Source organism: Pyrus communis, chromosome 9, assembly GCF_963583255.1.
Source record: "Pyrus communis chromosome 9, drPyrComm1.1, whole genome shotgun sequence".
NCBI lineage: Eukaryota > Viridiplantae > Streptophyta > Magnoliopsida > Rosales > Rosaceae > Pyrus > Pyrus communis.
The window spans coordinates 1,062,389-1,090,289 of record NC_084811.1 but is presented as its reverse complement, the minus strand read 5'-3'; the positions used below and the strand labels follow the sequence as shown (position 1 = coordinate 1,090,289).

The window sequence follows — 27,901 nt, the reverse complement described above, 5'->3', positions numbered from 1 at the left end:
AAATGAACACCCCAACTTTGACCAAATCACCTTTCTCGCCCCAAAAAATCTAAACTCATAATTAAATATTTTTTAGAAAATTTTGGCCCAAAAAAAAAATTGTAAAAAAAAAAAAAAAAAAATGATGTCATCATGTGGCCCCGTCCAGGGCTGGCTGGTTTGGACCAGCCGGTTGGCCCTTTAACCCTTTTTTGTCCTGTAAGGCCCACGAGCCCTTTGGCCTGGCTCTCGGTTGAAGACAATTTTTTTGCTATTTTCAGCCCTATGACCCTCTAGACCCTTATGTTGAAGATGGCCTAACATGTGCATTTTAGTCTCCTTTGATCAGTATAGTATGATTCATTAAACGTCATAAATCAAACTCATAACAAGCTATGCAAAATATAGACATGAAATTCGTTCCAACTACTAGATCACCCTGTGTTGATTTTTTTTTTTTTTTTTTTTGTACTTTATATTTGGTTGTTAAGGTATGAGAAGAATTACTCGTTGTAATAAAAAATCGTGCTTGTGAAGATAATCAATTTTAACGTATGTTCATGTATTTACTGTGCTGATTTAATACAATCTCACTTTTCTTTTACTTATATTCTTCTTTTTTCCAATGAAACCTTCACATTTTATGTTCTTATATATTTTCTCTATAAATTAATTTCAAACACATGTATAACATGTGACATTAATCTCGTTTATTTAATATAAGAAAATGACTTTATAGTATTGAAAATATAATTGAAGTATAAACTATGGACTCATTTATAAGTACTTTTAAAATAATTAAAAGCGTTTTTAGAGAACATGTTGTTTGGTTCTAAAAACACTTGAAGTGTTGCTTTTACATTATTCACTTGCATTTTTACTAAAGTTTTGTTCCAAAATCTTTTCACCAAAAACGCTTTAAGTCATTTTAAAAATACTTTCAAACTAGTCATAGTTATTATTTTTAATGTCTATTAACTAGTTGTTAAAGACAAATCCCTTGACGATTTCAAACACTCAAAATTACCAAGAAAATATATATAAAAAACGATTAAGCATCAAGACACGTCAATTGAAACGTTTATAATTGGAGACCCTATAAAGGACAAGGATTTCTGCCCTCCCACTTCTGGTGTCCTTCCGTGCCCTCTTGTTTGTGTGGTCACGGTTAAGCCACATCAATATTTTATATTACTATTTATTTTTGTCTTATTATTTATATAAAAAAAATATAAAATGTTGACGTGGCTTAACCGTGACCACACAAAACAGGAGGACATTGGAAGTGGGAGGGCAGACAATCCTCGTCCCCCTATAAAACACGTGATTTGATTGGTCCTAACGGTTGATCCCTTTTATTTCTCACTTTAATTGGAGTAAATATTTAAAACAAGATAAATATTTTATTCAACTTAGCCGTCTTCCAAATTTGATACAGTCTGCACACGAAGAACTCATGAGCGCAAGGGACTTCATATTTTAACGTATAAGAAGTTTTATGGCTTTTTTATAGGAAAATGTCTTTGAATACCAATAACAATCTCGTGGAAAGATTTTCTCATGTACGTGGAGCAGAAGACGACACATAATATATCATAACATAGACAGATTCACTAAAGGATCATAATGTTTTATGACTCATCTTGTTTATTTTTATTTTTTTGGTACTCTAACAGATACTTCTACTATATATCAGTCTTTATAATTCAAATGTATACTTACTCCAAACTCTTTTCCGTTCTAGGTCAAACCTTATTTTTCTTTCCATTCCTCTTATTGCAATGCAACCTTCACTTCCCCTCGTTATTCTAACTTATACTTAAAAAAATTCATGTTTACTTCTAAGATCATATTCAGGTTTCTAGGTTTGTATAATGTTTTTAACTCTCTCGGTTGAATTTGTGGTCTTTCAATTTTTATGCAAATTACTCAATCTATCATGTTTTGAATTTAAATTACCTAGCATGTGAGAGGTCTACGTATCCATAAAATCATAACTCTGCCACTGATTACAATACGAATAAAAACATTAAAAATGTATTTTATAATTACTTAATATTATGATGACACGTTATACAATGGCTTGTATTCCACATACATGAAAACAAAATTCCAACCTCGTGACCTTATGCCCCTCAAAGTAAGACAAAAGGCATTGTTCATAAGAAAAATGGTTTCTTTCTGTTTACGACACATAGATATAGTACTATTATTCATTCATTGGTGATTAGTTGACCATAAAAAAAAAGTTGACCACTCCAATGAGTCAGAATAACTTTCAAGCACTCAGTTGCGTAAAAACGAATGTCTCACTGTTGTTACATAACGTGATTAACACATGGCGATGAATATGAAATATTCATTTAGTGGTTATGCATACGGAGACCCAATTAGATGTTATTGACATTATTTATGTTTGAGTCATCCTCTTACAAGGCCAACTAGGTATCAGACTCATATTTACGTTGAGTCACGCAATAAGCTAGCTAGGTATCAAATTCACATCTATATTTGAGGCGTCCTCTTACAAAGTGAAAGGAAATATCACTAGATCATGAGACTAGTAACAAAGTGTTTCTAGACAACCACAAGCATATTTGGGAGTGCTTTCGAAATAGCTTAAAACAACTCCACGAAACCAAAAAGCTTCTAAATATATTTACCACAAAAGGTTTGAAAGTGTTTTTGGATTGTAAAAACACTTGTATTTTTATTAAAAATTTAGACATGCCTCTAAAACTAACAACGCTTAAGCATTAAGAAAAACTAATGAAAATAACTTGAAAACTTTGAGTTTTAATGATAAGGACAAAAAAAATGGTAAAGTGAATAGTCCCAGATTGATTTTTTAGTGTAAAAATATAATTTTTCGTTAAAGCAAACAGTACTGGAAACTTTTCTTTAAATATTTTTAAACATTATTGTTTTTTGAAAAAGCATTTCTAAACGAGTTCAAGAGTAGTAGCGGGCCTTTTGGCCCCCTTGCTCTTTTGTTGAATGGGTCTCTCCTTTTGTTTCGTACGGGGTTTCTGTTGGGCCTTTTGGTCTTTTTAATTGGTCTTATAAAATCATTTTTTTCCGTAAAAATCGGAGAGAGAAATACCGTTAAAAGCAAACCGCAAAGCTCTAGAAATATCTGAAATTACGATCCCGATCGCCCCCAAGTCGTACCATTCAAAACCCTAGCTTTACCTTTATTCCGATATCGGCCATGGCGAACCCACCGTCTTCGTCCGCAGCTCCTCCGTTGACCTCTTCCCAATTCACATACGCGAACGCCTCTTCGTCATCGTCCTACTTCCCCATGCCTTTCCACCTCCAGCAACCCCAGTACCCCGCGCCTTACGCCGTTGCAGCGCCACCCGCTCCGTCCGTCTACCCGGCCCCGGCTCCGGCTCCGGCTCCGGTCGCCGGTGTCTACTCTCTTCCTCAGCAGTATCAGCAGGTCTGTTTTCGGGACGCGTCTTTATGTACATTTACACTTAGCATACTCATACGCTTAGGGTTTGATAATTGATGTCTTTGATTTCTTGAATAATTGAGAATAAATGGAATGGCTTTTTGCTTCGTATCGGAAATTCGTATGCTTTAGTGAAAAGTGTAATTTTTGTGGAAAAGGAATTCATGTTATTTTTGCTTTTAAAGAGCTATAATTTTTGGGATTCTTGTTTGAGGAACTACCACAATTTGAAAATGTAGAGAAGGCTTTTTGAGATTTTCAGTTTTGAAATAAGTAATGGAGCTACGTATCATTTTCTGCTAATTTAGGGGAAGTTGTTTGGTGTGTAAGTTTCATGTGTATAATTTGTTTTGGTGTAAATGAACAGGCTCAGCAGTTGTTTCAAAGGGATGCGCAGACGATTACACCTGAGGCTCTCGAGAGTGTGAAGGCTGCTCTTGCAAACAGCGAAATTGAGCACAAAGCGGAAGCTAAGAAGAAAGCTATCCCTCGTAAAGCTGCCGGGCAGGCTTGGGAGGACCCAACTCTTGCAGAATGGCCAGAAAGTATGTGTGGTTTCATAATTAAATGCTCCTTTATATAATATTTGTTATAATTCAGTTTCATGATTGTGTCCCGTTTCAGTTTATCTTCTTTGAAGGTTTCCCTTTTGGCTACTTAGTTCACTGATACACTAGAACTGTGAGACCTTGTTAAAATCCTACTCTTCATGGGATTCAGTTATAATTTTAGTTTTTTGGATTCTGAGCAAGTTATTCTCTCACAAGAATGGCATTTTTGTTTTACCTGACTTTTCTTCAATTGAACGCATACTAATGCCTTACAATTCTGTTGGGTTTTGGCTTTTGCAGATGATTATCGACTTTTTTGTGGCGATCTTGGTAATGAGGTGAATGATGATGTTCTTTCAAAAGCATTTTCACGATTTCCATCCTTTAACATGGCAAGAGTAAGTGTCTGCCTCATCTCCTTTGTTTTTCCTTAAAGTTCTTTTTTTATTATAAATTGTTTGCTTGGTGTGAACTTAAATTTTATCTTCAGATTTTTATATGAAGAGCACAAAGCACTTTGTTTTATTCATTCTAAGGTAGGTCTCATCTGCTGTTTATATTTTGGTTGGATGTGTAACCGTACAAGTAGCTACAAGTTACATATTGGAATGGTCAAAGTTGTCATGATGCATTTTTTCATTTTACTTCTAACAACATTTGACTGTAAGATGCCTACTGACAACCTACATCAACTTATGTGATTTTTCAAGCACTTGCTGTTTAATTTTGAGATCTCAAAGTTAGTTAAAATCAGTTTTGACCATTAAATATAGGTTGGACAGCTGGAATCAACATTTGGAGGTTGAGTTGGTTGAATTTGACCTGACTCACGGGCGACCTTGAATTATTGCTTGTTGGGTCAATATGAACGAATTTGGAGTCAGGTTAGTGAACCGATTGAGCTTCCAAGCTGGTTCAATATTTTGATATTATTATGAACCTTAGGGGTCGGTGTGCAGCCCTGCTTTTGGGGCTTGGAAAGATGGTACTCTACAATAATTTTTGTTGGTCAATGAAATCTTTGTGAGAACTTTGAAATTTTCCTTCTACCCATGACCATAAAAAGAATTAACGACTTTAGTTGAAAACTGTTTAACCCCTACATTTTATTGCCGCTGTGGTGGTGTAACATGTGTGGGGGTGATTGGAGTGTGGTATTTGGCAATGGGGATCCTAGCTAGAACACCATAAAAACTGTACAGGGTACTTTGTTTTTTCCTTTAGTATGTAGATGCTTTGCTTGATGTTCTCATTTTTGTTTGATACTTGGTTGGTTGTCTCAGAATCCAATTGTTTTCCTTATTTTGACTGTGCCTGCATTCTTATAACCTTTCGTGGATTTTGCTGTTTTTCACTACGTTTTGATTCATCTACTTCTCATAGAATTTGTGAATTTTGGCTGTTATTGAAATCTTAAAACTTATATCTGTCTGCTTTATCACCATCTCTAGGTTGTCAGAGATAAGAGGACTGGAAAAACCAAGGGCTTTGGATTTGTTAGCTTTGCCAACCCATCTGACCTGGCCGGAGCACTAAAGGAAATGAATGGTGTGTAAAATATTAACTCGTATGGTGATTCTACTTTTCGTTGATAGTACTAAGAATCATAGAGGTTGTTGATATGTTTTTACTTGTATGATAATGGTTGTATATAATTAATCTGCAATAATTCCAGGTAAGTATGTGGGCAATCGGCCAATCAAACTACGCAAGAGTAACTGGAGGGAGAGGATAGACTATGACGCACTAGAAAGACAAAAGGTACCATTTCCATTTGTTTAGCGTAGTTTCAAATTTATGGCTTTCCAAAAGGTAATTTGTACTTACCAAGTGTTCCTGCTTTATTTCATTTGTGGCAGAACCACACTCACAAGAAACCAAAGCCTTCGAAGAAGAGTATATTGCACAAGTGAGCTAGAGACTCATGGGCGACGTCGTGAATATGGAAATTGGGGCAGTGAAGCTTAATGATGATAATTTGAACGAATGATAGTATGCGACGTGTATTTTTTTTCGTGTGTTATACGGGGATTAGTGGAGGATCCTTTTAAATACTAATTAAATAGGTTCGATCAAGTATATTGAAATGTGGTTCAGTGTGTTTGGGACATGGTTCGGTACAACAAATGCCTAATACAAGTGGTTGGATTCTTTATGTTTCAAGTTCAGCTTAAATTTGTCATTCAGTAATTGAAAATCAAGAATCGTGTTAACTAAATGCTTCTTGATTCAATTTCATTGAGTTAACATGTCACAATGGTCGAACGGATAATGTCTCTTTCCTCTACTTGTTTTATGTTCGCCACTTTCTCTCTTCCTCTTTTGGTTCATTCTCTCGCCCGTAAAAAATCAATTATATTAACGAAGCAGGCTAAACCAAACCGTGCTCATCCCTTTTTAATTTAGTTGAAGTTGTATAGAATCTACAACTTCGGTAAGATAGAACGTTTTGCCAGAAATCTTTTCTGCTTTTTTTCCTTCATACAAACGATATATTCTACACAAAAGAAATTCATCTTCAAATTAGCCATTTCCATTTAGTTCTTGGTATCTTCTCTTTCTTTTTCTTGCCGGAAGTTCTGCCGCTGAATGTCTGCCTTTCTCTACGTTAACGAAAAACATGAATTTGTCGATACTCTAATCCCTCTTTGTAGCTACAAAGCAAAAGCTAGTTCTTAATCTCAGATAGAGTAAGCTCTTTGTAAACATCAAGCATGGGAAAGGTTCTATTCAAACGCGTGAACGAATCTTCGGAAATCGCCCTTAAACTAAAAACAGAGTTGGCAAGCTCCATCGCTTCAGCTTGCCATCCTGCGAATCCAATACCTTCAATCAACAAAGTGTAGGTAGTTTCATTAGGCCGACACCCCTTTTCAACCATTGCCGCAAGCACTTCAATGGCATCGACAATCCTTCGCGTTTTGCACAGCCCGAGAAGAACAATGTTGTGACTGATAACTGTTGGCTGAAAGCCACCACTTTCCATGTCTACCAACAACCCTATAGCCTCATTCACCATCATGTCTCTGCACAAACATGATATAAGCGAATTGTAAGTAATCTCATCGGGGTTAATTCCTTTGCTTACCATCTCCGACACCATTTGAAGCGCTCTCACTCTGTCTCCGCAATTCCACAGTGCACTGAACATTGTGTTGTAAGAGCTCACATTCGGAGGACATCCCACTTCACCGAGGTTCTCGAAGATTTCCAAAGCCTGATCAGCATTTCCACTCTTACACAAAGCAGCCAAGATTGTATTGTAGTTCACAATATCTGGCAAGCAGCCATCCGATATCATGTCATCCAAAAACTCGATCGCCAAATCCAATCTCCCTTCTTTGCAGAGAGCAGAAACCAGTGGATCATAACTATACACATCCGGCATCAATCCCTTGTCCTTCATGATCTTCAACACATTCACAGCATCATCAACTTTCCCATCGCGACATAGCGTGCTAATCAAAATGCTGTAAGTCACCACATTCAGTTCACAACCTCTCGAACGCATATTGCTCACTAGCTTCTCCTCTTCGTCCCATTTACCCCTATTCAAAAGCGCTCGTAACAAAATGTTGTACGAGACTACATTAGGCGAACAGCCCTTCGAATCTAAGCTCCTAACTAAGTCGAGCGCCCTATCCAGCATCCCTTCTCTACACATTCCCCTAACAACTGCATTGTAAGTATTCATGTCAGGTTTAAGCCCTCTAGATAACATGTCATCCAAAAGCTTCACGGCTTCATCAATTCCTCCTTCAAGAATCATTGCTTCGATCAAAATCATGTAAGTAATCACAGTCGGCCTGCAATTATCCTTCACCAAATGATCCAAAACCTTCAAAGCTAATCCTAGCTTCCCCCTGCCACAAAGACTCCTAATCATGATATTGTAAGTAACAACATCAGGTGAAAATCGCCGACTCCTCATCCTATCAAGTACCTTGTTTGCTGAATCAATCCGATTCGCCTTACAGAACCCGCTGATCAACGCATTGTACGGAAACAAATCAGGCTCACTATACTTCTCCAAAATCTGCATAACCCGAACGGCCTTTTCGACGTTCCTCGAATTGAAGAACCCTTTGATGAGCTTTGTGCAGAGAACCACATCAGGCCTGTACCCCTTGTTAACCATTAGCTCAAGAAAGTAGAGTGCTTCATTGTACTGGCCTGCTTTGCAGGACCTGTTGAGAACTTTCATCAAATGGGTTTCTTTGACATCATTGTTCTGCAACTGGGTCGTTCTTGCTTCGGCGGAAGCTGCCGCCTTTGGCGGTTTTCTGCGGCGGTTTCCGCCGTTTGATAGAATGCAAACCCTGCAGCTCCCGGCGTTGGTTTGGTGGGAGGAAGGATTCGGGTGGGTGGTGACGTGGAGGCTCTGAGGTAACAGCTTGGCGGCAACTGTTTGTCACTGGTGGAGGATTTGTTGAGGTGATTTTTCAGCTCTCATGGAGGGATTGTTTTTGCAGAAAGTTTGGAGATTTGCATGGAGAAGGTGACCAAATTGGAAACATGTTGATATCATGGACAAAGGATTCCGGTTAGATTTCGGACACGTGTTTTGGATAGGATAAGGAATCTTGTCGCACGTTGTAACTACCTGAGGTTTTCGGTGTTGGGCCGGGACATAAATGTGAACTCGAAACTTGGCCCAACCAAATGAGAATTTTTTGGGTCCGACATGTAGGTCACCTGCCTTGAGATCGGACTTGTGCTACCATCCAATACGAAGCTCCGTCCAAGACAAAAACATCTCACCCGGGCCCACCTCTCTTGTATTCTGGCCCCACTCACTGTTCATCGTGCACCCGTTGGGTCTTTGGTCGGATAGCCACTCGACATGGGCATCCGGACCGAAGAACTCCACATACAGGGGGATTTGTAGGCAAGGTAGGGCCGACACGGGGGCACTTACCCTACTGAAGTTTTTCCTCACTCGCCGCACAACATAGCACTACCGCCTGCATTAGGGTGGGTCAAGCATAAGCTTGTGTGGGATCTGCGTGTGTTGCTCTTTATGTGCATGGCCAGACGAGTGACGTAATCCACTAGCCAGACCTAACTGCAAAGAAATTTTAGCAAGGTGCATGTTACCACAGTGTTTTTGCAAGGCTGCTTTGATACTCTAAAAATACAGATAAGAAAACATTCTTCAATAATATGGTGTGTATTAGTCATGATGTAAGACATATATATATTATTATTATAATTTGAACGATTATAACGAAAAGAGGAAGAAGTTACAAGTTTGCAAAATATAATGTGTCCTAAACTCGTATTTCCGTAACTCTCCCTCAACCAATGGGTTCCGATGTCGGCACTGTGGAGCTTTAGGCCTTGTACGGTGATTGACTTGTGCTGTATTTGTTCCATTTCAGTCTTCCCTTAACGAACAAGAGAGAGTTAAGTTTTAGTTCAGAAAATGTATGATGAACTTACTACAAACTCGACAATAAAAATAGAATACAAATAAAAAAAACCTTATTTCATTAAGTGAGATCGATTGCTCGTTCCAAGTCCAATTAAAAAGAAGAGGAAGACGTCAGATGGTCAAAATCCGACATTCTGTTTTCACGTTGAAATCACTATAATAATGAATCCATAAAATAGAATACGTTTGAATTTTTTTAATACAATCAATTAGTTATAAGATTAAACTAATATAAACTGCGGATAAAATTTGAATTCAGGTGTATAAAATGCGCATATCCATTCTAAATATCTAACTTATGTAACTACGTTTACATCGGTTTTATTTGATTTAGAGAACGAGAATAAAATTTATCCCGTAAGTACACAAGATTAAGTTTAAGACGTCTTAATAATCAGAAGATGCCTTTATACATTATCCTTTCATCAATCATGTTACATGACAAAAAATGAGGTGTTGACTTATATAGTCAACACCAGAAAGTTTCCTAGCTTACATAGTCGTCGTCCGCTTGGTCCACCTCGTGATCGCCCTCATCATTGCCTTCCGCACCTTGTTGGTCCTCATCTTAGTATTGTACCCTTTCCTCCTCATCACCCTCATAAAAATCCTCCTCATAATCCCCATCAAAATCCTCATCGTGTTGTCATCATCCTCATCAAAATCATCATCTTCATAATCCCCATCAAAATCATCAACTTTGCTAGAAATTTTTTCTAAGGCCCGTTCGTAAGGGATATAATGGTACTCAAATAACGAACCTTCGAAAGTCATAAGTTTGTCGCATACTAAACGTACCCCTATTTTCTTCACCGGACAATGTGCAATAACATGGACCAAATCGCTTTCTTCCAAATTGAACTCAATTTCCGACAACGATAAATTTCCTAGCCAAATGATCTCTTCAGAGGGAAAAATATCTCCTATTTTGACATAAAAACTAGTACCCTTGGTGTGATTAATAACATAAATATAACACGAGCTGATGTAATCACGAGTATCATGTACTCAAAATAATCATGTACTCAAAGGTTCCGACACGAGCTGATGTTCTTACAGAGCTGATGTAATAACATAAGTTCATAGTATCATGTACTCAAAATAATCATAGTATCAAAAGATTGGCAGTCTTCAACTGCTCATCGTTCGAATACAAAAATGTACATATGTCGGTATCAGAAGGTTGGCACCGCACATCTGCTGTGTTTATGATTTTTCCTGTTCAATCTCTGGTCTTTGGGAATGGCTATCCTTTTTCTTGGCCACCATGCTGTTGAATTGGTGCCTTTTGCCCAGGATTTTTCTCTTGCTATATATTACGAATTTGAATCAGTAAGAATTCGATATAAAAAACTAAATATGTCAATCTATTTAACTTAGTGCGGACTTCATCAAACAACCAAGAAGTATAATCCAGCAAGGTTATTTTCTCTTTTTGTTTTTAAATCAAAATGAATTCTACTGTTCCTATCTATTTGCACATCCCTTTAAATTATCCAAAAACACAAAAGAAATATATCTTGATCCATACCAATTAATGATTTCCCATTTACTTAAGTCAAACGTCAAAGCCAATGAACTGATGAAGGAGCTAAAAAAGAGATGAGATGGAAGGAAATCACATACCAGCATCAGGCTTAAATTTCTAGTGCTCATCTGAGAGAGCAGTGATAGTGCTGATGAGAGTGTAGGGAGAGAAACAAAATGCAAATCGTAAGAGTTTGACAGAAACCGCTTGAGGGACACTGCATATTGATCGTTGAGATTTGAGAAACAGAGGAAGCTACAATTTGAGACGAACTGCTATGCATCAAACGTGGTGGAGTTTCTATGTTTGAATAGAAGAGGTAGTCTCAGAGCTGTCCGCAATTAGTCCTATCAGGAGCTTCTGCACTGGTTGATGTCTCGGTCTTTTCCTTAGTCGCATGTGCATTGTAGACTTGGCTAGATGAAAAGTAGAAAGAAAATAAAAATATAAAGTCAAAGTTACTACTTAACTATCTATGTTGATTCATGTCCCATGCATAATAAGAATAGTGAATCATTTTTCATCTCATGCACTGGTTTACAAGGATGAAGACGATAGGCGGAAGCTCGTAGAGATGTCTAAACTTCAAAGAGATCTAATTCTGTCTGAAAGAGCACAGAAGAAAGATGAAAAGAGTTTATGTTGTATTTGGCTCATACATTTGTGAGTAATTATGAGTCACAAATGTTGAGAGATGCTTCTCGTAGTGAAGATGATGGATCATCAGGGGATGATGTGATCATTGACAGTGATGATGAAAAGTCAGAGGGACTAACTTTTGATGATATAAAGGAGATTACCATTTGAAGGTCGAAACTTGCAAAGTGGTTTATTGAGCCCTTCTTGGAAGAGTTAATTGTGGTTTGCGTTGTAAAGGTTGGAATTGGGAGGTCATTATCAGTGGTAGGAGCAGTACATGCAGGCATGGCGGCAACTGCAGCAGCTTTGGAAGCTGCGGCTGGTGCGGGGAAGTTGATTGATACGAGTGCCCCTGTTGATTTTGGAACAGAGTCAAATCTAAAGCATAATTTTGAGCTGCCAATATCATTGGATGCTCTTCAGAAGTTTGGAAAGGCACAGGGTGCTCAGAAATGGTTCCTGGCAAGAAAGCACTGAATAGAAGCAATCGTTAGGTGCCAAGTCCTAGAGAATGATGGGAGGAGGCATGCGCTGATGCTTACAGTTGGCAACTACATGAGAAGAAGAGGGATTCTCTGAACATATTAAAAACCTTAAATGCATTAATAAGTTAAATTAAACCACCACAGAAACAAGAAAGTTCAAAAAGAGAGAACATATTAAAAACAGATCGAGGCATGCAAAAAAATACAGACTCCATCTGCAAACTAGCTGATTAAACCAGAAAGTTTCCTAGCTTACATAGTCGTCGGTGTCTGGGTCCTCCTCATCATCATCCTTTTCAATACCATCTGCACCTTGTTGGTCCTCATCATCTTCTTGTTCCACCTCCTCCTCCTCATGAAACACCTCATCAAAGTCCTCCTCATCATCCCCATCAAAATCCTCATCGTGTTGTCATCATCCTCATCAAAATCATCATCTTTATAATCCCCATCAAAATCATCAACTTCGGTAGAAATTTTTTCCAAGGCCCGTTCGTAAGGGATATAATGGTAATCAAATAACGAACCTTTGAAAGTCATAAGTTTGTCGCATACTAAACGTACCCCTATTTTCTTCGCCGGACAATGTGCAATAACATGGACCAAATCGCTTTCTTCCAAATTGAACTCATTTTCTGACAACGATAAATTTGTCAGCCAAAGGATCTCTTCCGCGGGAAAACTACCTACTAGTTCGACACAAAAACTAGTACCCTTGGTGTGATTAATAACATAAATATAACATGAGCTGATGTAATCATGAGGAGCAGAAGCCAGGCACACAACCAATGCTTTTGCATTACAACCAATTTCCTTAGGCACTTCAAAAGAGACTTGGGTACCTTCGTTGACATGACTGAACCAAGTGGGAATTTGTCTTCCTACAAGAGTCATGGTTCCACCTCCTGTCCATCCCTATACCATGTTGAACAAGATTTGTGTGAGTAATACATACATAACACACATATTTGCGAGGGGTGGAGGAGATGGGGGTGGTGTGGAAGAGAGAGAGTACCTGTAGCGTGCTATCCTTAAGAAGGAAATCTATGACATTGTTGTGTGGTATCATACAAAGTGAGAGTCCCGAGTTTAATGCGCTATCCAAGCCTGGAAACTCAATGAGTTTTGGGGAAAAGAGAATCACCCATGTCGACATGCCTGATAAATCTGGCATTCTTTCTAATGAAGAGCAGTCATTCATGCCCAGGAAACCCAAACTTTTTGGTAAATCTGTAATCTCGACAAGGTTTCTGCAACCATTCAAGGATAGTATAAAAAGCTTGGAGAGGCCATTGAGGCTTGGAAGGCTCCCAAAATTATTGTCATCTAGACGTAACTCCACTAAACAAGGTAGACTACTCCCAATATCATTATGCACTTCCTCTATATTGCTGTCCGTCAAAATTAAGCTTGTCAAATAGCGTAAACCTCCTAAGGAAGGTAACTGCAAAGAACACTTCAATTTACTCAAAGATAAGAGCTCGAGCTTCTCTAGTTGTACGATGGAAGGTGGTACTTTTTTTATGGCTGTTCCATCTGCATAAAGAGTGACCAATGATGCCATTTCTCCCAAGTGCTCAGACAAGCTTTGGAATCTTGAACAACCATCGAGAACAAGAATTTTGACAGATTTCAACTTGTAGAAACTCCTCGGAAGAGCCTTAAGCGTTTCACAGTCTTTCAAATTCACCAACACAAGACTCTTGAGATCTCCGATGGACTTGTGAACTTTAGCCAACCTCTTACAGTCTTTGAGTATCAATTTCTCAAGATTTGGGAATTTCGAAAAGTCTGGCGATTGTGTAAGATCGTGGGAGTGGCTGAGATTCAGAATCTTTAACTTATCAAGCAACTGTAAAGAAAAATCAATTGAAATAAAAAATTTAAATCCAAAAAAAAGATACAAAGAGCATAAAAATGATTCCTAATTTGGTTCAGGTTACGCATTGTACTTACCCCATAATACTCCCAAAGAACTTGTCTGAGGCTGCTGTACTGCATGTCGATAGCGACTATGTTTGGTTGACACAGTTCTATTGGTATGAACTCCAATGGGAATCCATGCCAGCACAACCATCTTAATTTTTTGGAAAGACATTGGTATCCCCCAGCGAGCCGAACGTAGTTTAGTTGGAGTAATCTCAGTCTCTTCATATTTCTAAACGCCTCAGTACTGAAAGTAGTCTCTTTAAGACTCGACAAATTCAAAGCCAGACCTTCAATTTTTTCAGTTCCTTGCTATCCGAAAAAACAGACTCCAAATAAGAGAAGGCTTTGCATGAAAAAAAGTTAGATTACTAACTTACATATGCTTACACGTTTAACATAAAGGTTGATTAGGAAAGTACTTACAGATTTGTCTATCAATACATCATTTACATCTTCAGGATGCCACAATCTACTCCGTTCTCTAGGGAAATCGGGATTTTCTGCATGCACGATATCTCTGCCCATATCCCGAAGCAAATCATGCATCATAATCTTGTTTTCTCTATTAATAGTTACAAGGCACCCGTCAAGGAGGACCTTGATTCCTGTTGTTGCATAAAAGCCACAACCATCCAAGATTTGCACGACATCATTCTTGTCCATTCCGATAAAAAAACAAGCTATATCGAGGAATATCCGCCTCTTGTAATTATCATTTAGCCCGTCGTAGCTTATTTTCAGTTGTGCTTGAATTTCTCCACGAGGAATCATTTTCAATTCATCCAATATACTTTTCCATTCATCTACACTTCGTTTGAAAAGAGTAGATCCTAAAACTTCAAGAGCCAGCGGCAATCCTCCACAGTAATTGACAACTTCTTTTTCAAGCACAAGATATTGGCTAGGACAACTACTACTTCTGAAAGCATGCCAACTTAGGAGCTCAAGAGCTTCTTCTTGGTCCATTACTTTCACCCGATATATCTTATCAACTGCAAATTCTTTTAGCACACGTTCGTTTCTAGTTGTGATGATGATTCTGCTCCCCGGGCCAAAATAGTGGCAATTTCCAGCTAATTCGCGTAGCTGCTTCACATCGTCTACATCATCAACTATGACAAGTACCTTTAAGTGTCGAAATCTTTCCCTTACCAAGGCGGTCCCTGCAGCAACACTGCTTACCTTTGTCTTGGTTTGCAAGATATCGAAAAGAAGTTGTTTTTGCAATTTTTCTAGTTTCTTTTCCCTCACTTTTTCAAGGAAACTTTTACCTTCAAACCTTTCATAAAATCTGTTATAAATGGCTTTAGCAATCGTTGTTTTACCTATTCCACCCATGCCCGAAATTCCAATCACACGAACATCATATGAATCTCCGATGCCTAAATAATTACTGATATCTAGCACTCGAGTATTTATTCCGACTTGATAGGGTGCTACGTCGAAGTATTTGTTGTTCAACTTCATAGTGATGTCATTGGTAATCATCCTGATAAACTTTGCTTCATGCCTGGCATTAGTCAAGTTGAGAAGCAAAACGAAGATTGTTATAAAACCAAATTGAACTAATTAATACACAAAATTATTTATCATGAATAGAGATTTTAATTAAGACATCTTTTTTTTGAGGTGATGTGTTTAAACTTAGCAAACATCAATTAAAATTTAAATAAGAAACACAAACAAAAAAACCAGCATCCTTTCCCTTCGCAGCCAGTCGCCCGCGGCTTCCCAACTGTGATTAGTGTAGCCTTAACAGTTTAAGCTTTATTGTATGATTTTATTACAGAGGTCTAAGAAATCGCATGATTCCAAATAAATAAGCAAGGGTACGTTAAAGCCTTAATTCATAAGAAAAGAAATTAGTAAGTACCCGTCCAAAGTTTTTCTGAGATCCCAGCCAGACAAATTCGAAGCTTCAGTAAGAGCAGCTCTCCACCTCTCCACTTTTTTTTCATCTGTATGTTTCAGAAACGATTGTGCAAAACAACCTGTTTGTTTCCTGACATGCGAAGGATCAACATCATAGAATATCGGCAAAACTAATTGCCCTAGCGTTCTTCTACACTCCATGATCTTAACCAGCTCCTCGAGACACCACCTGGAGTCGGAGTACCGTCTTGAGAAGACGATGATAGAGATCCTAGAACCTTGGATTGCCCGCACAAGTTCGGTAGTTATATCTTCTCCTCTTCTTAGTTCGTCGTCAATAAAGGTGTTGATTCCGACCTTTGTCAATGCTTCGTGGAGGTGGCCTGTGAAGTTTTTACGTGTGTCTTCGCCTCTGAAGCTTATGAACACTTCGTAGAGCGAGCCCTTTGAGAAGGAGGACAAGGACGGGGAGGCGGAGGAGGACGATGAGGATGAGATTGAGGGTGAGGAGGTGGATGAGGTGGAGGAGGACGAGGAGGATGAGGTTGAGGTGGAGGAGGTGGAGGAGGACGATGAGGATGAGGGCGAGGTTTTATCAGGGACGGAGATATTCATTTGGCGAAAGACGAGGCTGAGAGAGCAGAGGAGGAAGATGAGGACATCAAAGACAAGACCGGAATTGCGATAAGCATAGTGGTAGGACAGTAACACTAGCACCATAATTAACAACTTCCCTAAGCTCGACCAGTTATCCATTGCCTCCAATTTCTTTAGGCAAATTGAAGGTTGTTTGGCGATATTGATTTTCTTTTTTTCTACCGGAACTACTTTCTTCTTCTTATAATTAATAAATCCGCCTACGCGGCGGCGCAGTTGACTGAAGACTTGAGTCTTGGTAAATTGAGTTGGGGTTCTACACCCTAAATTCTAGGAGATGCTCTTTTTTTCCACTATAATGCCAAATTCTACATGGTAAGTTGACTTGTGGTTCTACACCCTAAATTCTACGAGGCGTCATTTTCATTCCACTTTAACGCCAAATTCTACGCGGTGCCTTATGGTTCACACAATGATGCATTAATTATACATTGAAAATTTGTAGCACGCTTTTGGAAAATATGATCTCTTGCATCCCCAAAGTCAATTTCAATCTGCATGGGAATTGACAATGTGTGTGTGTGTGTGTGGGCATTCATAATAATGTCAAGTTTTCAACATTTCTTTTATTCTACTGGAACTACTTATTCTTCTTATAATTAATAAACCCGCCTATGCGGCGTAGTTGACTGAAGATTTGAGTCTAGGTAAATTGACGGTTCTACACCCTAAATTCTAGGAGGTGCTCTTTTTTTCCACTATAATGCCAAATTCTACACGGCAAGTTGACTTGTGGTTCTACACCCTAAATTCTACGAGGCGCCATTTTCATTCCACTTTAACGCCAAATTCTACGCAGTGCCTTATGGTTCACACAATGATGCATTAATTATACATTGAAAATTTACAGCACCCTTTCGGAAAATATGATCTCCTGCATCTCCAAAGTCAATTTCAATCTGTATGAGAATTGACAATGTGTGTGTGTGTGTGTGTGTGGGCATTCATAATAATGCCAAGTTTTCAACATTTCTTTTATTCTACCGGAACTACTTTCTTCTTCTTATAATTAATAAACCCGCCTACGCGGCACAGTTGACTGAAGACTTGAGTCTAGGTAAATTGACTTGTGGTTCTACACCCTAAATTATAGGAGGTGCTCTTTTTTTCCACTATAATGCCAAATTCTACACGGTAAGTTGACTTGTGGTTCCTTATGGTTCACACAATGATGAGAGATTTTTCAGTTTATAGGAACACAGTCCAGTACACTACACCAGTTATAAAACAACTACAAGAGGGCTAGTTTGAAAATATCCTACTGCAAAATTTGATTTGGTTTGGACCAAATTTTGATTTAGATGAAAACTAGCAAGTGCTCATGCGTTGCTGCGGGTGTCTAAAATGTTTTGATAATATGTACATACAGAAAACATAATTTATTAAAGCTAGATTTCTATACCTAAGATAAGAGGTTGACAGTGTTCATAATTATCAAAAGTTGGCAGTGTCCAATTGCTCACTGTTCAAATGATCGAGTTGCTATAAAAGCTTAATTCATGTACATAAGTTCATAGTATCATGTACTCAAAATAATCATAGTATCAAAAGATTGGCAGTCTTCAACTGCTCATCGTTCGAATACAAAGATGTACATATGTCGGTATCAGAAGGTTGGCACCGCACATCTGCTGTGTTTATGATTTTTCCTGTTCAATCTCTGGTCTTGCTTGTTTGGGAATGGCCATCCTTTTTCTTGGCCACCATGCTGTTGAATTGGTGCCTTTTGCCCAGGATTTTTCTCTTGCTATATATTACGAATTGGAATTAGTAAGAATTCCATATAAAAATCTAAATTTGTCAATCTAGTTAACTTAGTGCGAACTTCATCAAACAACCAAGAAGTATAATCCAGCAAGGTTATTTTCTCTTTTTTTTTTAATCAAAATGAATTCTACTGTTCCCATCTATTTGCACATCCCTTTAAATTATCCAAAAACACAAAAGAAATATATCTTGAACTGATGAAGGAGCTATTATTCAATTATATGGAGATTTACCTGATTGTACAAAAGGTTTGAAAATTACCGTAAAATTTGAAAAAAGAGATGAGATGGAGTGGAAATCACATACCAGCATCAGGCTTAAATTTGTAGTATTCATCTGAGAGAGCAGTGATAGTCTGATGAGAGTGTAGGGAGAGAAACAAAATGCAAATCGTAAGAGTTTGAGAGAAACCGCTTGAGGGACACTGCAGATTGATCGTTGAGATTTGAGAAACTGAGGAAGTAGCAATTTGAGACGAACTGCTTTGCATCAAAACGTGTTGGAGTTTCTCTCCTCCGCGTTTGAATAGAAGAGGTAGTTTCAGAGCTGTCTGCAATTAGTCCTATCAGGAGCTTCTGCAATGGTTGATGTCTCGGTCTTTTCCTTAGTCGCACGTGCATTGTAGACTTGGGTAGATGAAAAGTAGAAAGAAAATAAAAATATAAAGTCAAAGTTACTACTTCACTATCTATGTTGCTTCATGTCCCACGCATAATAAGAATAGTGAATCATTTTTCATCTCGTGCACTGGTTTGTCATTGTCATTCGAATTCACAAATCCATTTACTCCGAATTTCTTAGTTATCACCAGGGAAAGAATGTTATAAGCAAAAATCTATTTCTAGGTTTTCCCACTAAACTACCTGTTAAACCAATCAAAATGGGAAAAAATATATATACCTTTGTCAAATGTCTTGGGATTCAAGTCCACCGACTCCACCCCAATACTCAGTGTCGCCCCAGAAATCTTGCACCTTCAGTAGCCAAGATCATGCATGTATCAGTATGAATACGGAAGAGAAAATAAATGATTTATTAGAATAAAGAATATGGGATCAACAAAGTTTGTCCAAACTTACAGCGAGGCCAATAAACAGCAACTGAAGATAATTTTTCGTTTTGCTACATGAGAGGGGCACCCAAAAATCCAAACCTGTCGATACGGCACAACTAAGGATGCAAACTTTATCCAACTGAGCAAGGGGCTTGATCTTGGAAAGACGGCCAGAATGAACAACAATGTATTCACTTAAGTAAAAGTGCGAAGACAGTGATTGGTGAACGTTATTTTCCAGCTGGGTTAGTTTGGCTATTCCTTTCTATTGAAAAGGAGTCAGCTGTCTGCGTGAGTCACCACATTTTGCTTCATGGCAAAAAATTTGAGGGATCAATAGTGTATGGCCTTGAATCCCAAAAGGAAAAAATAACTCAACTAAGCATATATAATATTAAACATATAAAGGGTAAGATCAACCACATCCCATAGGAGAACAATTAAACGCCACTCTCTCAGTTTCGAGTACAACTGCACTTTGTGGTTAAAATTCACATATGTGAACTAAGAACTAACGTTCCTGTACGTTTTTCATCTCGAACGACATTTGCAATCTACTTTTCGATTTCAAACCTTAATTATTCATTGCCCATTAAGAAATGACTATATTGCCCGGAAATTCTACTCATAGTTTATAAATCTGCAATTTTCAAACCTTAACCTTAAACATTTATCATGCTGAAAAAAAATCACTTAAGCATCTTAGTTGGATTCCCTACAATTTGGTGGAGGTTGAATGGATTTTTCCTCCCATTATACTCTTGGAAAATATAAATAATCATTGGAGACCAAGCAACACACACTCATAAATAAAAGATTAGGAACCTTTGGTTAAACATAATGCATACAGAAGAATAAAATTGACAGAAAACAGATCGATGCACAGAGAGATAGAGGCTTAAAGAGAGAACTTACATCAGCCGTGCTCTCAAATACATATGGTAATCTGCATACAAAGAAGCATAATATTGAAACAGTTATAAATCATCCTATTCAAACAAATCAAACGAAATGCATAAAGATTACCTTAGTTTCTGATTCTATGATTTTGTATTTGACTCCACCTCCACGCTGTTCTTTGGTTGTCTCTTTTACCGAATTAAGTAATCGACTGAATTACTTAATTCAACTGAATTTAATCAGAGAGATGAAAGCTTCAGTATAAAAAATATTTTATGCTCTAAATCATCAGTAACCTCCAAGAACCTAATTGTCCGATAAACACTCTAGCATTAACTACCCAAGAATTATAAACATGCTTATTGCAAAAAATGATAAAACATGTTTACCTTGACTTCATTTTTAATGGCATATGTAATATACTTTCCATCTGCATTAAAATAACCTTCTTCCCTCTCCTCGTTAATCAAGTTGAAAGGTTCTGTTTGAATCCCATCCGCAACAAAGTCCTTGTAATCCTGCCAAAAGATACCACCAATCACTGGCTATCACTTCCGTTGATCCAATTAGCAGAATATCCAACAATCTCCTCGGCTGAAAAAATTCTTGCCAATTCAGAAAACAACTATTCCAAATTACGGATGTAATCGATTAATTAACCAAGAATATGCACGGCACCACCACTATTAAGAAGCATCAACATACAAAGACAAAAGTTTCTACAATCAGTTGTTAAATTGCAACCAAAAACATGCATAGAAAGAATAAAAATGACAACAAAGATGGCAAAACAATTAACCACACATGTTGTTTATCCAAAAATGCTGAGAGCTTATGCTTCTGTGACACAACGAGCTTCCTGCGTCACATACACTAGATCAAGTTGGTGTCATGACATGATGACATAAATTGAAAAGCAGACAAGATCAAGAAGATCCAAAATTATTGATATATAATTATAGTAAATAATTGCACATCAAAAACTCTAGAGGAAGATAGATGAATCTCCATATCAGGAAACCAAAGAACATGACGCTACTAAGGACTGTTGCTTCACATGCATATCTGCTACTATTTTAAAACAATTATGTTAGAACAAGTATAAGAGAGAGGAAAAAGTACTACAGAACCGAAAATGAAAAGGGGGAAAACCTGGAATGCCATGCAGTGCCTAAATCACTACTTGGCAACAAAAGCGCCCCGCTATGCTTCATGACGTCACTTTCAAAACTATTATCCAAGGATAACGACACATACAAAGACTTCTCATCCCCAGATACATCTGATTTGCTGTTAAGTGCCTTATATTGTCTACTTGCTGCCATAAACGCATGCTTAGCAGCCTCATATAACGAAAAAAGAACTTGCATTGAAATCCCCAACTTATGATCCCTATTCCAAAAAACTGAGTTGCCATCAGCTGAGTGCAGCACAGTACTGTCATCAGATGAGGGTGAGGAATGGCCTGCCTCTTTATTCAGCTTGGAAAACTGGGACGGGTGAAGAAATCCCACTTCATCTCTGGGTTCAATCAAGAGGAAAGAACAATATATAAGACGATGGCATTACTACATATTCTGAAAACATAACTGAGAACCCTTCCAAAATTTAAAAAAAAAAAAAAAAAAAAAAAAAAAAGAGAACACCTTGACACAAAATCATAATGCACCCACAATTACACACACAATTCAAAAACTTTCAGCATAAGAATACGGCATACTTGGACAGTTATCGAAATTCCAGATTCAGTAACAGTAATGAACGAACACTGAATCAACATTTTGAATTTGAACTAAAACTGAATGGACATTTTCCAAAAAAATATCAAATCCAAGTAAAACCAAGCTGTTACTTTTACATACGCATGGATCAACCCATTTGGGATCAAATATCTGTACTTTTCGACACCGAAATTACACTTTGTGAAGGTACACCAGCCAAGCACGAATAAAACCTATATATACAAAACTCTATGGGGCATTTCATCAAAAACAAAGTCTGCGTCTTTACTGAAAACAGAGAAGCTAAACCTGCAATCACTGATTATCTACTAAAATACAAGTACGAATGACTTACATTTGGGGATCGGATTCCAAGATACGTTCGAATAGATTCAGAAGATCAACCGTGTCTGCTTCGGAACGACGCAGCTCCTCTCCTTCCATATTTTCTGTTTGTTTCCCGAGAAAATCCAAGGGAAAAGAAAACCCGAGGGAAAATGACAGCTTTATACGATGTTGGAACAAAATGGTAAATTAATTAAAAAAAGAACTACGGGGAAGTTTTTTATTCGTTGCTGTAATAAGTTGCAGGAAAAAGTAATGGTGCTGGCCGTAGATGATTCAGTTTCGGGCCAATGTCACACTGACACGTATACACCCTTCTTCGATTTTCTTTTCTTGTATAAAATTTTGGAGCTGCTATGGCTTTTTTCTCTCTCTCTCTCTCCTCTGAGCATCAATCGCCTCTCATTTTCCCTCACCATAAAAACTGTACAGGGTACTTTGTTTTTTCCTTTAGTAAGTAGATGCTTTGCTTGATGTTCTCATTTTTGTTTGATACTTGGTTGGTTGTCTCAGAATCCAGTTGTTTTCCTTATTTTGACTCTGCCTGCATTCTTATAACCTTTCGTGGATTTTGCTGTTTTTCACTACGTTTTGATTCATCTACTTCTCATAGAATTTGTGAATTTTGGCTGTTATTGAAATCTTAAAACTTATATCTGTCTGCTTTCTCACCGTCTCTAGGTTGTCAGAGATAAGAGGACTGGAAAAACCAAGGGCTTTGGATTTGTTAGCTTTGCCAACCCATCTGACCTGGCCGGAGCACTAAAGGAAATGAATGGTGTGTAAAATATTAACTCGTATGGTGATTCTACTTTTCGTTGATAGTACTAAGAATCATAGAGGCTGTTGATATGTTTTTACTTGTATGATAATGGTTGTATATAATTAATCTGCAATAATTCCAGGTAAGTATGTGGGCAATCGGCCAATCAAACTACGCAAGAGTAACTGGAGGGAGAGGATAGACTATGACGCACTAGAAAGACAAAAGGTACCATTTCCATTTGTTTAGCGTAGTTTCAAATTTATGGCTTTCCAAAAGGTAATTTGTACTTACCAAGTGTTCCTGCTTTATTTCATTTGTGGCAGAACCACACTCACAAGAAACCAAAGCCTTCGAAGAAGAGTATATTGCACAAGTGAGCTAGAGACTCGTAGGCGACGTCGTGAATATGGAAATTGGGGCAGTGAAGCTTAATGATGATAATTTGAACGAATGATAGAATGCGACGTGCATTTTTTTCGTGTGTTATACGGGGATTAGTGGAGGATCCTTTTAAATACTAATTAAATAGGTTCGATCAAGTATATTGAAATGTGGTTTAGCGTGTTTGGGACATGGTTCGGTACAACAAATGCCTAATACAAGTCGTTGGATTCTTTATGTTTCAAGTTCAGCTTAAATTTGTCATTTAGTATTTGAAAATCAAGAATCGTGTCAACTAAACGCTTCTCGATTCAATTTGTCATTTGGTTTCCGTTGGACGAAATGCAACGGGTTTCTGCGGCGGTTTCCGCCGTTTGATAGAATGCAAACCCTGCAGCTCCCGGCGCTGGTTTGGTGGGAGGAAGGATTCGAGTGGGTGGTGACGTGGAGGCTCTGAGGCAACAGCTTGGCGGCAACTGTTGTCATTGGTGGAGGATTTGTTGAGGTGATTTTTCAGCTCTCATGGAGGGATTGTTTTTGCAGAAAGTTTGGAGATTTGCATGGAGAAGGTGACCAAATTGGAAACATGTCAATATCATGGACAAAGGATTCCGGTTAGATTTCGGACATGTGTTTTGGATAGGATAAGGAATCTTGTCGCCCGTTGTAACTAGCTGAGGTTTTCGGTGTTGGGCCGGGACATAAATGTGAACTCGAAACTTGGGTTGGGCTACGGTACCACATGTATTAACTCATGGCCCAACCAAATGAGAATTTTTTGGGTCCGGCATGTAGGTCACCCGCCTTGAGATCGGACTTGTACTACCATCCAATAAGAAGCTCCGTCCAAGACAAAAACATCTCACCCGGGCCCACCTCTCTTGTATTCTGGCCCCACTCACTGTTCATCGTGCAGCCGTTGGGTCTTTGGTCGGATAGCCACTCGACATGGGCATCCGGATCGAAGAACTCCACATACAAGGGGGATTTGCAGGCAAGGTAGGGTCGACACGGATGCAGTTACCCTACTGAAGTTTTTCCTCACTCGCCGAACAACATAGCACTACCGCCTGCATTAGGGTGGGTCTAGCATAAGGTTGTGTGGGATCTGCTTGTGTTGCTCTTTATGTGCATGGCCAGACGAGTGACGTGATTCACTAGCCAGACCCAACTGCGAAGAAATTTTAGCAAGGTGCTTGTTAACACAGTGTTTTTGCAAGGCTGCTTTGATACTCTAAAAATACAGATAAGAAAACATTCTTCAATAATATTGTGTGTATTAATCATGATGTAAGACATATATATTATTATAATTTGAACGATTATAACGAAAAGAGGAAGAAGTTACAAGTTTGCAACATATAATGTGCCCTAAACTCGTATTTCCGAGGGCTAACTCTCCCTCAACTAATGGGTTCCGATGTCGGCAACGTGGAGCTTTAGGCCTTGTACGGTGATGTACTTGTGCTGTATTTGTTCCATTTCAATCTTCCCTTAACGAACAAGAGAGAGTTAAGTTCAAGTTCAGAAAATGTATGACGAACTTACTACAAACTCGACAATAAAAATGGAATACATAACAAAACCTTATTTCATTAAGTAAGGTCGATTGCTTGTTCCAAGTCCACTTAAAAAGAAGAGGAGGGCGTTAGATAATCAAAATCCGACACTCTGTTTTCACGTCAAAATCACTATAATAATGAATCCATAAAAATAGAATACATTTGAATTTTTTTGATACAATCAATTAGTTATAAGATTAAACTAATATAAACTGCGGATAAAATTTGAATTCAGGTGTATAAAATGCGCATATCCATTCTAAATATCTAACTTATGTAACTACGTTTACATCGGTTTTATTTGATTTAGAGAACAAGAATAAAATTCATCCCGTAAGTACACAAGATTAAGTTTAAGACGTCTTAATAATCAGAAGATACCTTTATACATTATCCTTTCATCAATCATCTTACATGACAAAAAATGAGGTGTTGACTTGTAAGAACTAGCTAAAGGTAGCATATTCCTTTCTTTCTTTGTGGTTTCAACCTATCCTTTCCCGCCTTACTAAATCATGTAACACAAATGCTATCCACACACCTCATTTTACTTCTCACATACCTTTTGATAATTTATGTCCGTTGATCTTCTTCAATTCATCTGATCCGATGACAGAAAATTAAAAAAATATATAAGAAGTAAAATAAGATGTGTGAATATCACATCTCTAAATTAATTGTGATAAAATAGATTTTCAAATATTTTTATACATCTGAGTTTGAGCTCTATTATTATCGCTTATTGTCCAAATCGTCCAAACGGACGCCACTCATCGACAATATTAATTCCAAACGCCATGTCGTTTCCATGCATTTTCTCAAAAACCAAAAAATATCGGCGAGTCGACTCAGTGAGTCGATCAACTTTCCTAAAACAGGCAGAACTGTTTCAAATTTTGCAAGCTCTTTAAATTCAGCGGCTTTCATGTTTTTGTCTGCCGTAGTTGGATTATCCGGATAGATCTGACCACCGAAGCACTCAGATTTTTTCAGGTGATTGATTTATTCTTCTTGTTGTTGCGCTTTGTTTGTTCGAATACCAGAAATTTGACTACTTTCTTTGTATTGTTTGCTGAGAATTTTTGTTTTTTTTAGGTTGGTTTTAAGAATTAAAATCGGTAAATACTAAATACCCTTTTGGGTTTTGAGCGAGATCTGCTCTAATATGCAGAGATTAAGGATTAGTATTGTCTGAAATTAAGAAGTTGTAATTCTGGATTTTGGTTGTTTGAGCTGGAAATTTTGGGAATTTGAGCAATGGGTGTTCAATACAGTCCTAGGGTTTGAAAGGGGATATTGGTTTCGAGAAGGTTTTTGACTCGTTACCAATGTCTTGGGGTTGGTTTTGAGCTGCAAATTTTGAGAATTAAGGAAGTGGGTGTTCCATGTATAGTCTTAGGGTTGAAATGAGGTTTTTTTTTTTTTTTGGGAAATTTTTCGATTTGTTGCCTTTCTGCGAGTCGGTTTTGAGCTAGGAATTTAGGGAGTTTAAGCAATGGGTGTTCCATATACAGTGTTAGGGTTGAAAGGAGATGTTGTTTTTGAGGAATGACTTAGATGGGTTCACAGAGGATGAAGCCGAGCATCTCTATATATCTTGTGTTTCTTCTGTGTGAAATTGTGAATTATTAGCCGTCAGCAAAATTGTTAGTAGCAGATTAGAATTTTTAGGTTTCAAATTTTTTGTTACAAACTAATGTGTTTACTATCAAGTTGAAGTAGTTTTGAACCAACAGATGGAAATAATATGTTGATGATTTTGTCTTCTTTTCGAATGCTGACTTTATAAGTTATTCAGGAATGCGAGTAAAACACCAAAACATACCGGAAGGGACAGCGGATAATGGTAGAATTAGAAAATTTGCTCTTGGAGGCTGCGAGAAGAACAAGTTCATAAGGGAAAAACCGACACTCACATTCATCGTCTAGGAGGAGACGTCGGGGCTCATATTCTGATGGAGGAAGTGACTCTAGGGGTGATGATTCTTATGATGGTCGTGGCTATGCAAGCAGGAAGCCTTCTGGACCTCAAGTTCCTTTGAAGAAGAGGTTGGACCCAATAGAAATAGATGATGAACAGGGTAGCCAGGAAGAAGATGGTTATAACAATAGTGGTTCGGATCCCGGGCGGGAGGGGTGGGAGACAGCAATGAATCTGATGTTGGCAGTGATCTTTACAAGGATGAAGACGATAGGCAGAAGCTCGCAGAGATGTCTGAACTTCAAAGAGAGTTAATTCTGTCCGAAAGAGCACAGAAGAAAGATGACAAGAGTTTAAAGGAGAATTTCCGACCAAAGTGGGACAAGGGGGAGGCCACACAGTCCCGGAAAGAGGCTCCCCCTCTTACAAACTCTCAGGTGTGTTCATCACCCAGATCTGCTGACAAGGCAACTTTCAAGGATGATGCATTGAATGAGTTAATAGCAAAATGTTTGAAGCAGCAGGACCCTGAGACTCACCTTAAGTTGAGAGATGCTTCTCGTAGTGAAGATGATGGATCATCAGGGGATGATGCAATAATTGATAGTGATGATGAAAGGTCAGAGGGACTAACTTTTGATGATATAAAAGAGATTACCATTCGAAGGTCGAAACTTGCAAAATGGTTTATGGTGCCCTTCCTGGAAGAGTTAATTGTGGTTTGCGTTGTGAGGGTTGAAATTAGTAGGTCAAAATCTAGGACTATCAGTGGTGGGAGCAGTACGGGCAGACATGGCGGCAACTGCAGCAGCTTTGGAAGCTGCGGCTGGTGTGGGGAAATTGATTGATACGAGTGCCCCTGTTGATTTTGGAACAAAGTCAAATCTAAAGCATAATTTTGAGCTGCCAATATCATTGGCTGCTCTTCAGAAGTTTGGAAAGGCACATGG

General features: G+C 38.2%; 4 protein-coding genes, 1 long non-coding RNA gene and 1 pseudogene across 8 annotated transcripts; 3 read left to right on the top strand and 3 right to left on the bottom strand.

Moving 5' to 3' along the window:
• Window positions 1-3,081: 3,081 nt before the first annotated feature.
• Window positions 3,082-6,145, top strand: LOC137744736 (uncharacterized). Of its 3 annotated transcripts, XR_011069622.1 has the most exons (7): window positions 3,082-3,424; window positions 3,807-3,984; window positions 4,291-4,388; window positions 4,481-4,526; window positions 4,764-4,874; window positions 5,442-5,538; window positions 5,666-5,708. XR_011069622.1 is itself a non-coding variant. In XM_068484530.1 (6 exons), exons 1-6 carry the CDS (start codon window positions 3,191-3,193, stop codon window positions 5,901-5,903), a joined length of 747 nt encoding a protein of 248 aa, XP_068340631.1. In that variant the 5' UTR covers window positions 3,082-3,190; the 3' UTR covers window positions 5,904-6,145. The 3 variants fall into 3 exon arrangements, 1 of the variants encoding a protein (XP_068340631.1); XR_011069621.1 differs by lacking the exon at window positions 4,481-4,526; XM_068484530.1 differs by lacking the exons at window positions 4,481-4,526; window positions 4,764-4,874 and adding an exon at window positions 5,850-6,145 and having other exon boundaries at window positions 5,666-5,751.
• A 116-nt stretch (window positions 6,146-6,261) lies between these two features.
• Window positions 6,262-8,794, bottom strand: LOC137745408 (pentatricopeptide repeat-containing protein At3g04760, chloroplastic-like). Its single transcript, XM_068485358.1, has 2 exons — window positions 8,752-8,794; window positions 6,262-8,394 (listed from the first exon to the last, which is right to left on the bottom strand). The coding sequence occupies exons 1-2, from the start codon at window positions 8,792-8,794 to the stop codon at window positions 6,659-6,661; spliced, it is 1,779 nt and encodes a 592-aa protein (XP_068341459.1). The 3' UTR covers window positions 6,262-6,658.
• A 3,346-nt stretch (window positions 8,795-12,140) lies between these two features.
• LOC137744734 (disease resistance protein RPV1-like) lies at window positions 12,141-16,648 on the bottom strand. Its single transcript, XM_068484529.1, has 5 exons — window positions 15,879-16,648; window positions 14,429-15,515; window positions 14,033-14,314; window positions 13,092-13,928; window positions 12,141-12,991 (listed from the first exon to the last, which is right to left on the bottom strand). Exons 1-5 carry the CDS (start codon window positions 16,631-16,633, stop codon window positions 12,329-12,331), a joined length of 3,624 nt encoding a protein of 1,207 aa, XP_068340630.1. The 5' UTR covers window positions 16,634-16,648; the 3' UTR covers window positions 12,141-12,328.
• Window positions 16,649-18,051: 1,403 nt separating this feature from the next.
• LOC137744733 (uncharacterized) lies at window positions 18,052-22,588 on the bottom strand. 2 transcript variants are annotated; one of them, XM_068484527.1, is made up of 9 exons: window positions 22,332-22,588; window positions 21,408-21,776; window positions 20,645-20,773; window positions 20,382-20,484; window positions 20,271-20,301; window positions 19,381-19,664; window positions 19,202-19,275; window positions 18,608-18,927; window positions 18,053-18,281 (listed from the first exon to the last, which is right to left on the bottom strand). In XM_068484527.1, the coding sequence occupies exons 1-3, from the start codon at window positions 22,418-22,420 to the stop codon at window positions 20,722-20,724; spliced, it is 510 nt and encodes a 169-aa protein (XP_068340628.1). In that variant the 5' UTR covers window positions 22,421-22,588; the 3' UTR covers window positions 18,053-18,281; window positions 18,608-18,927; window positions 19,202-19,275; window positions 19,381-19,664; window positions 20,271-20,301; window positions 20,382-20,484; window positions 20,645-20,721. The 2 variants fall into 2 exon arrangements, with proteins under 2 accessions (XP_068340629.1, XP_068340628.1); XM_068484528.1 differs by lacking the exon at window positions 18,608-18,927 and having other exon boundaries at window positions 18,052-18,281.
• Window positions 22,589-22,713: 125 nt separating this feature from the next.
• LOC137744735 (uncharacterized) lies at window positions 22,714-23,705 on the top strand. The gene is made up of 4 exons (XR_011069620.1): window positions 22,714-22,754; window positions 23,003-23,099; window positions 23,227-23,312; window positions 23,411-23,705. It is a non-coding gene; the product is annotated as an uncharacterized lncRNA (long non-coding RNA).
• A 3,168-nt stretch (window positions 23,706-26,873) lies between these two features.
• On the top strand, window positions 26,874-27,799 carry LOC137745407 (protein RTF1 homolog; annotated as a pseudogene).
• The last annotated feature ends 102 nt before the right edge of the window (window positions 27,800-27,901 follow it).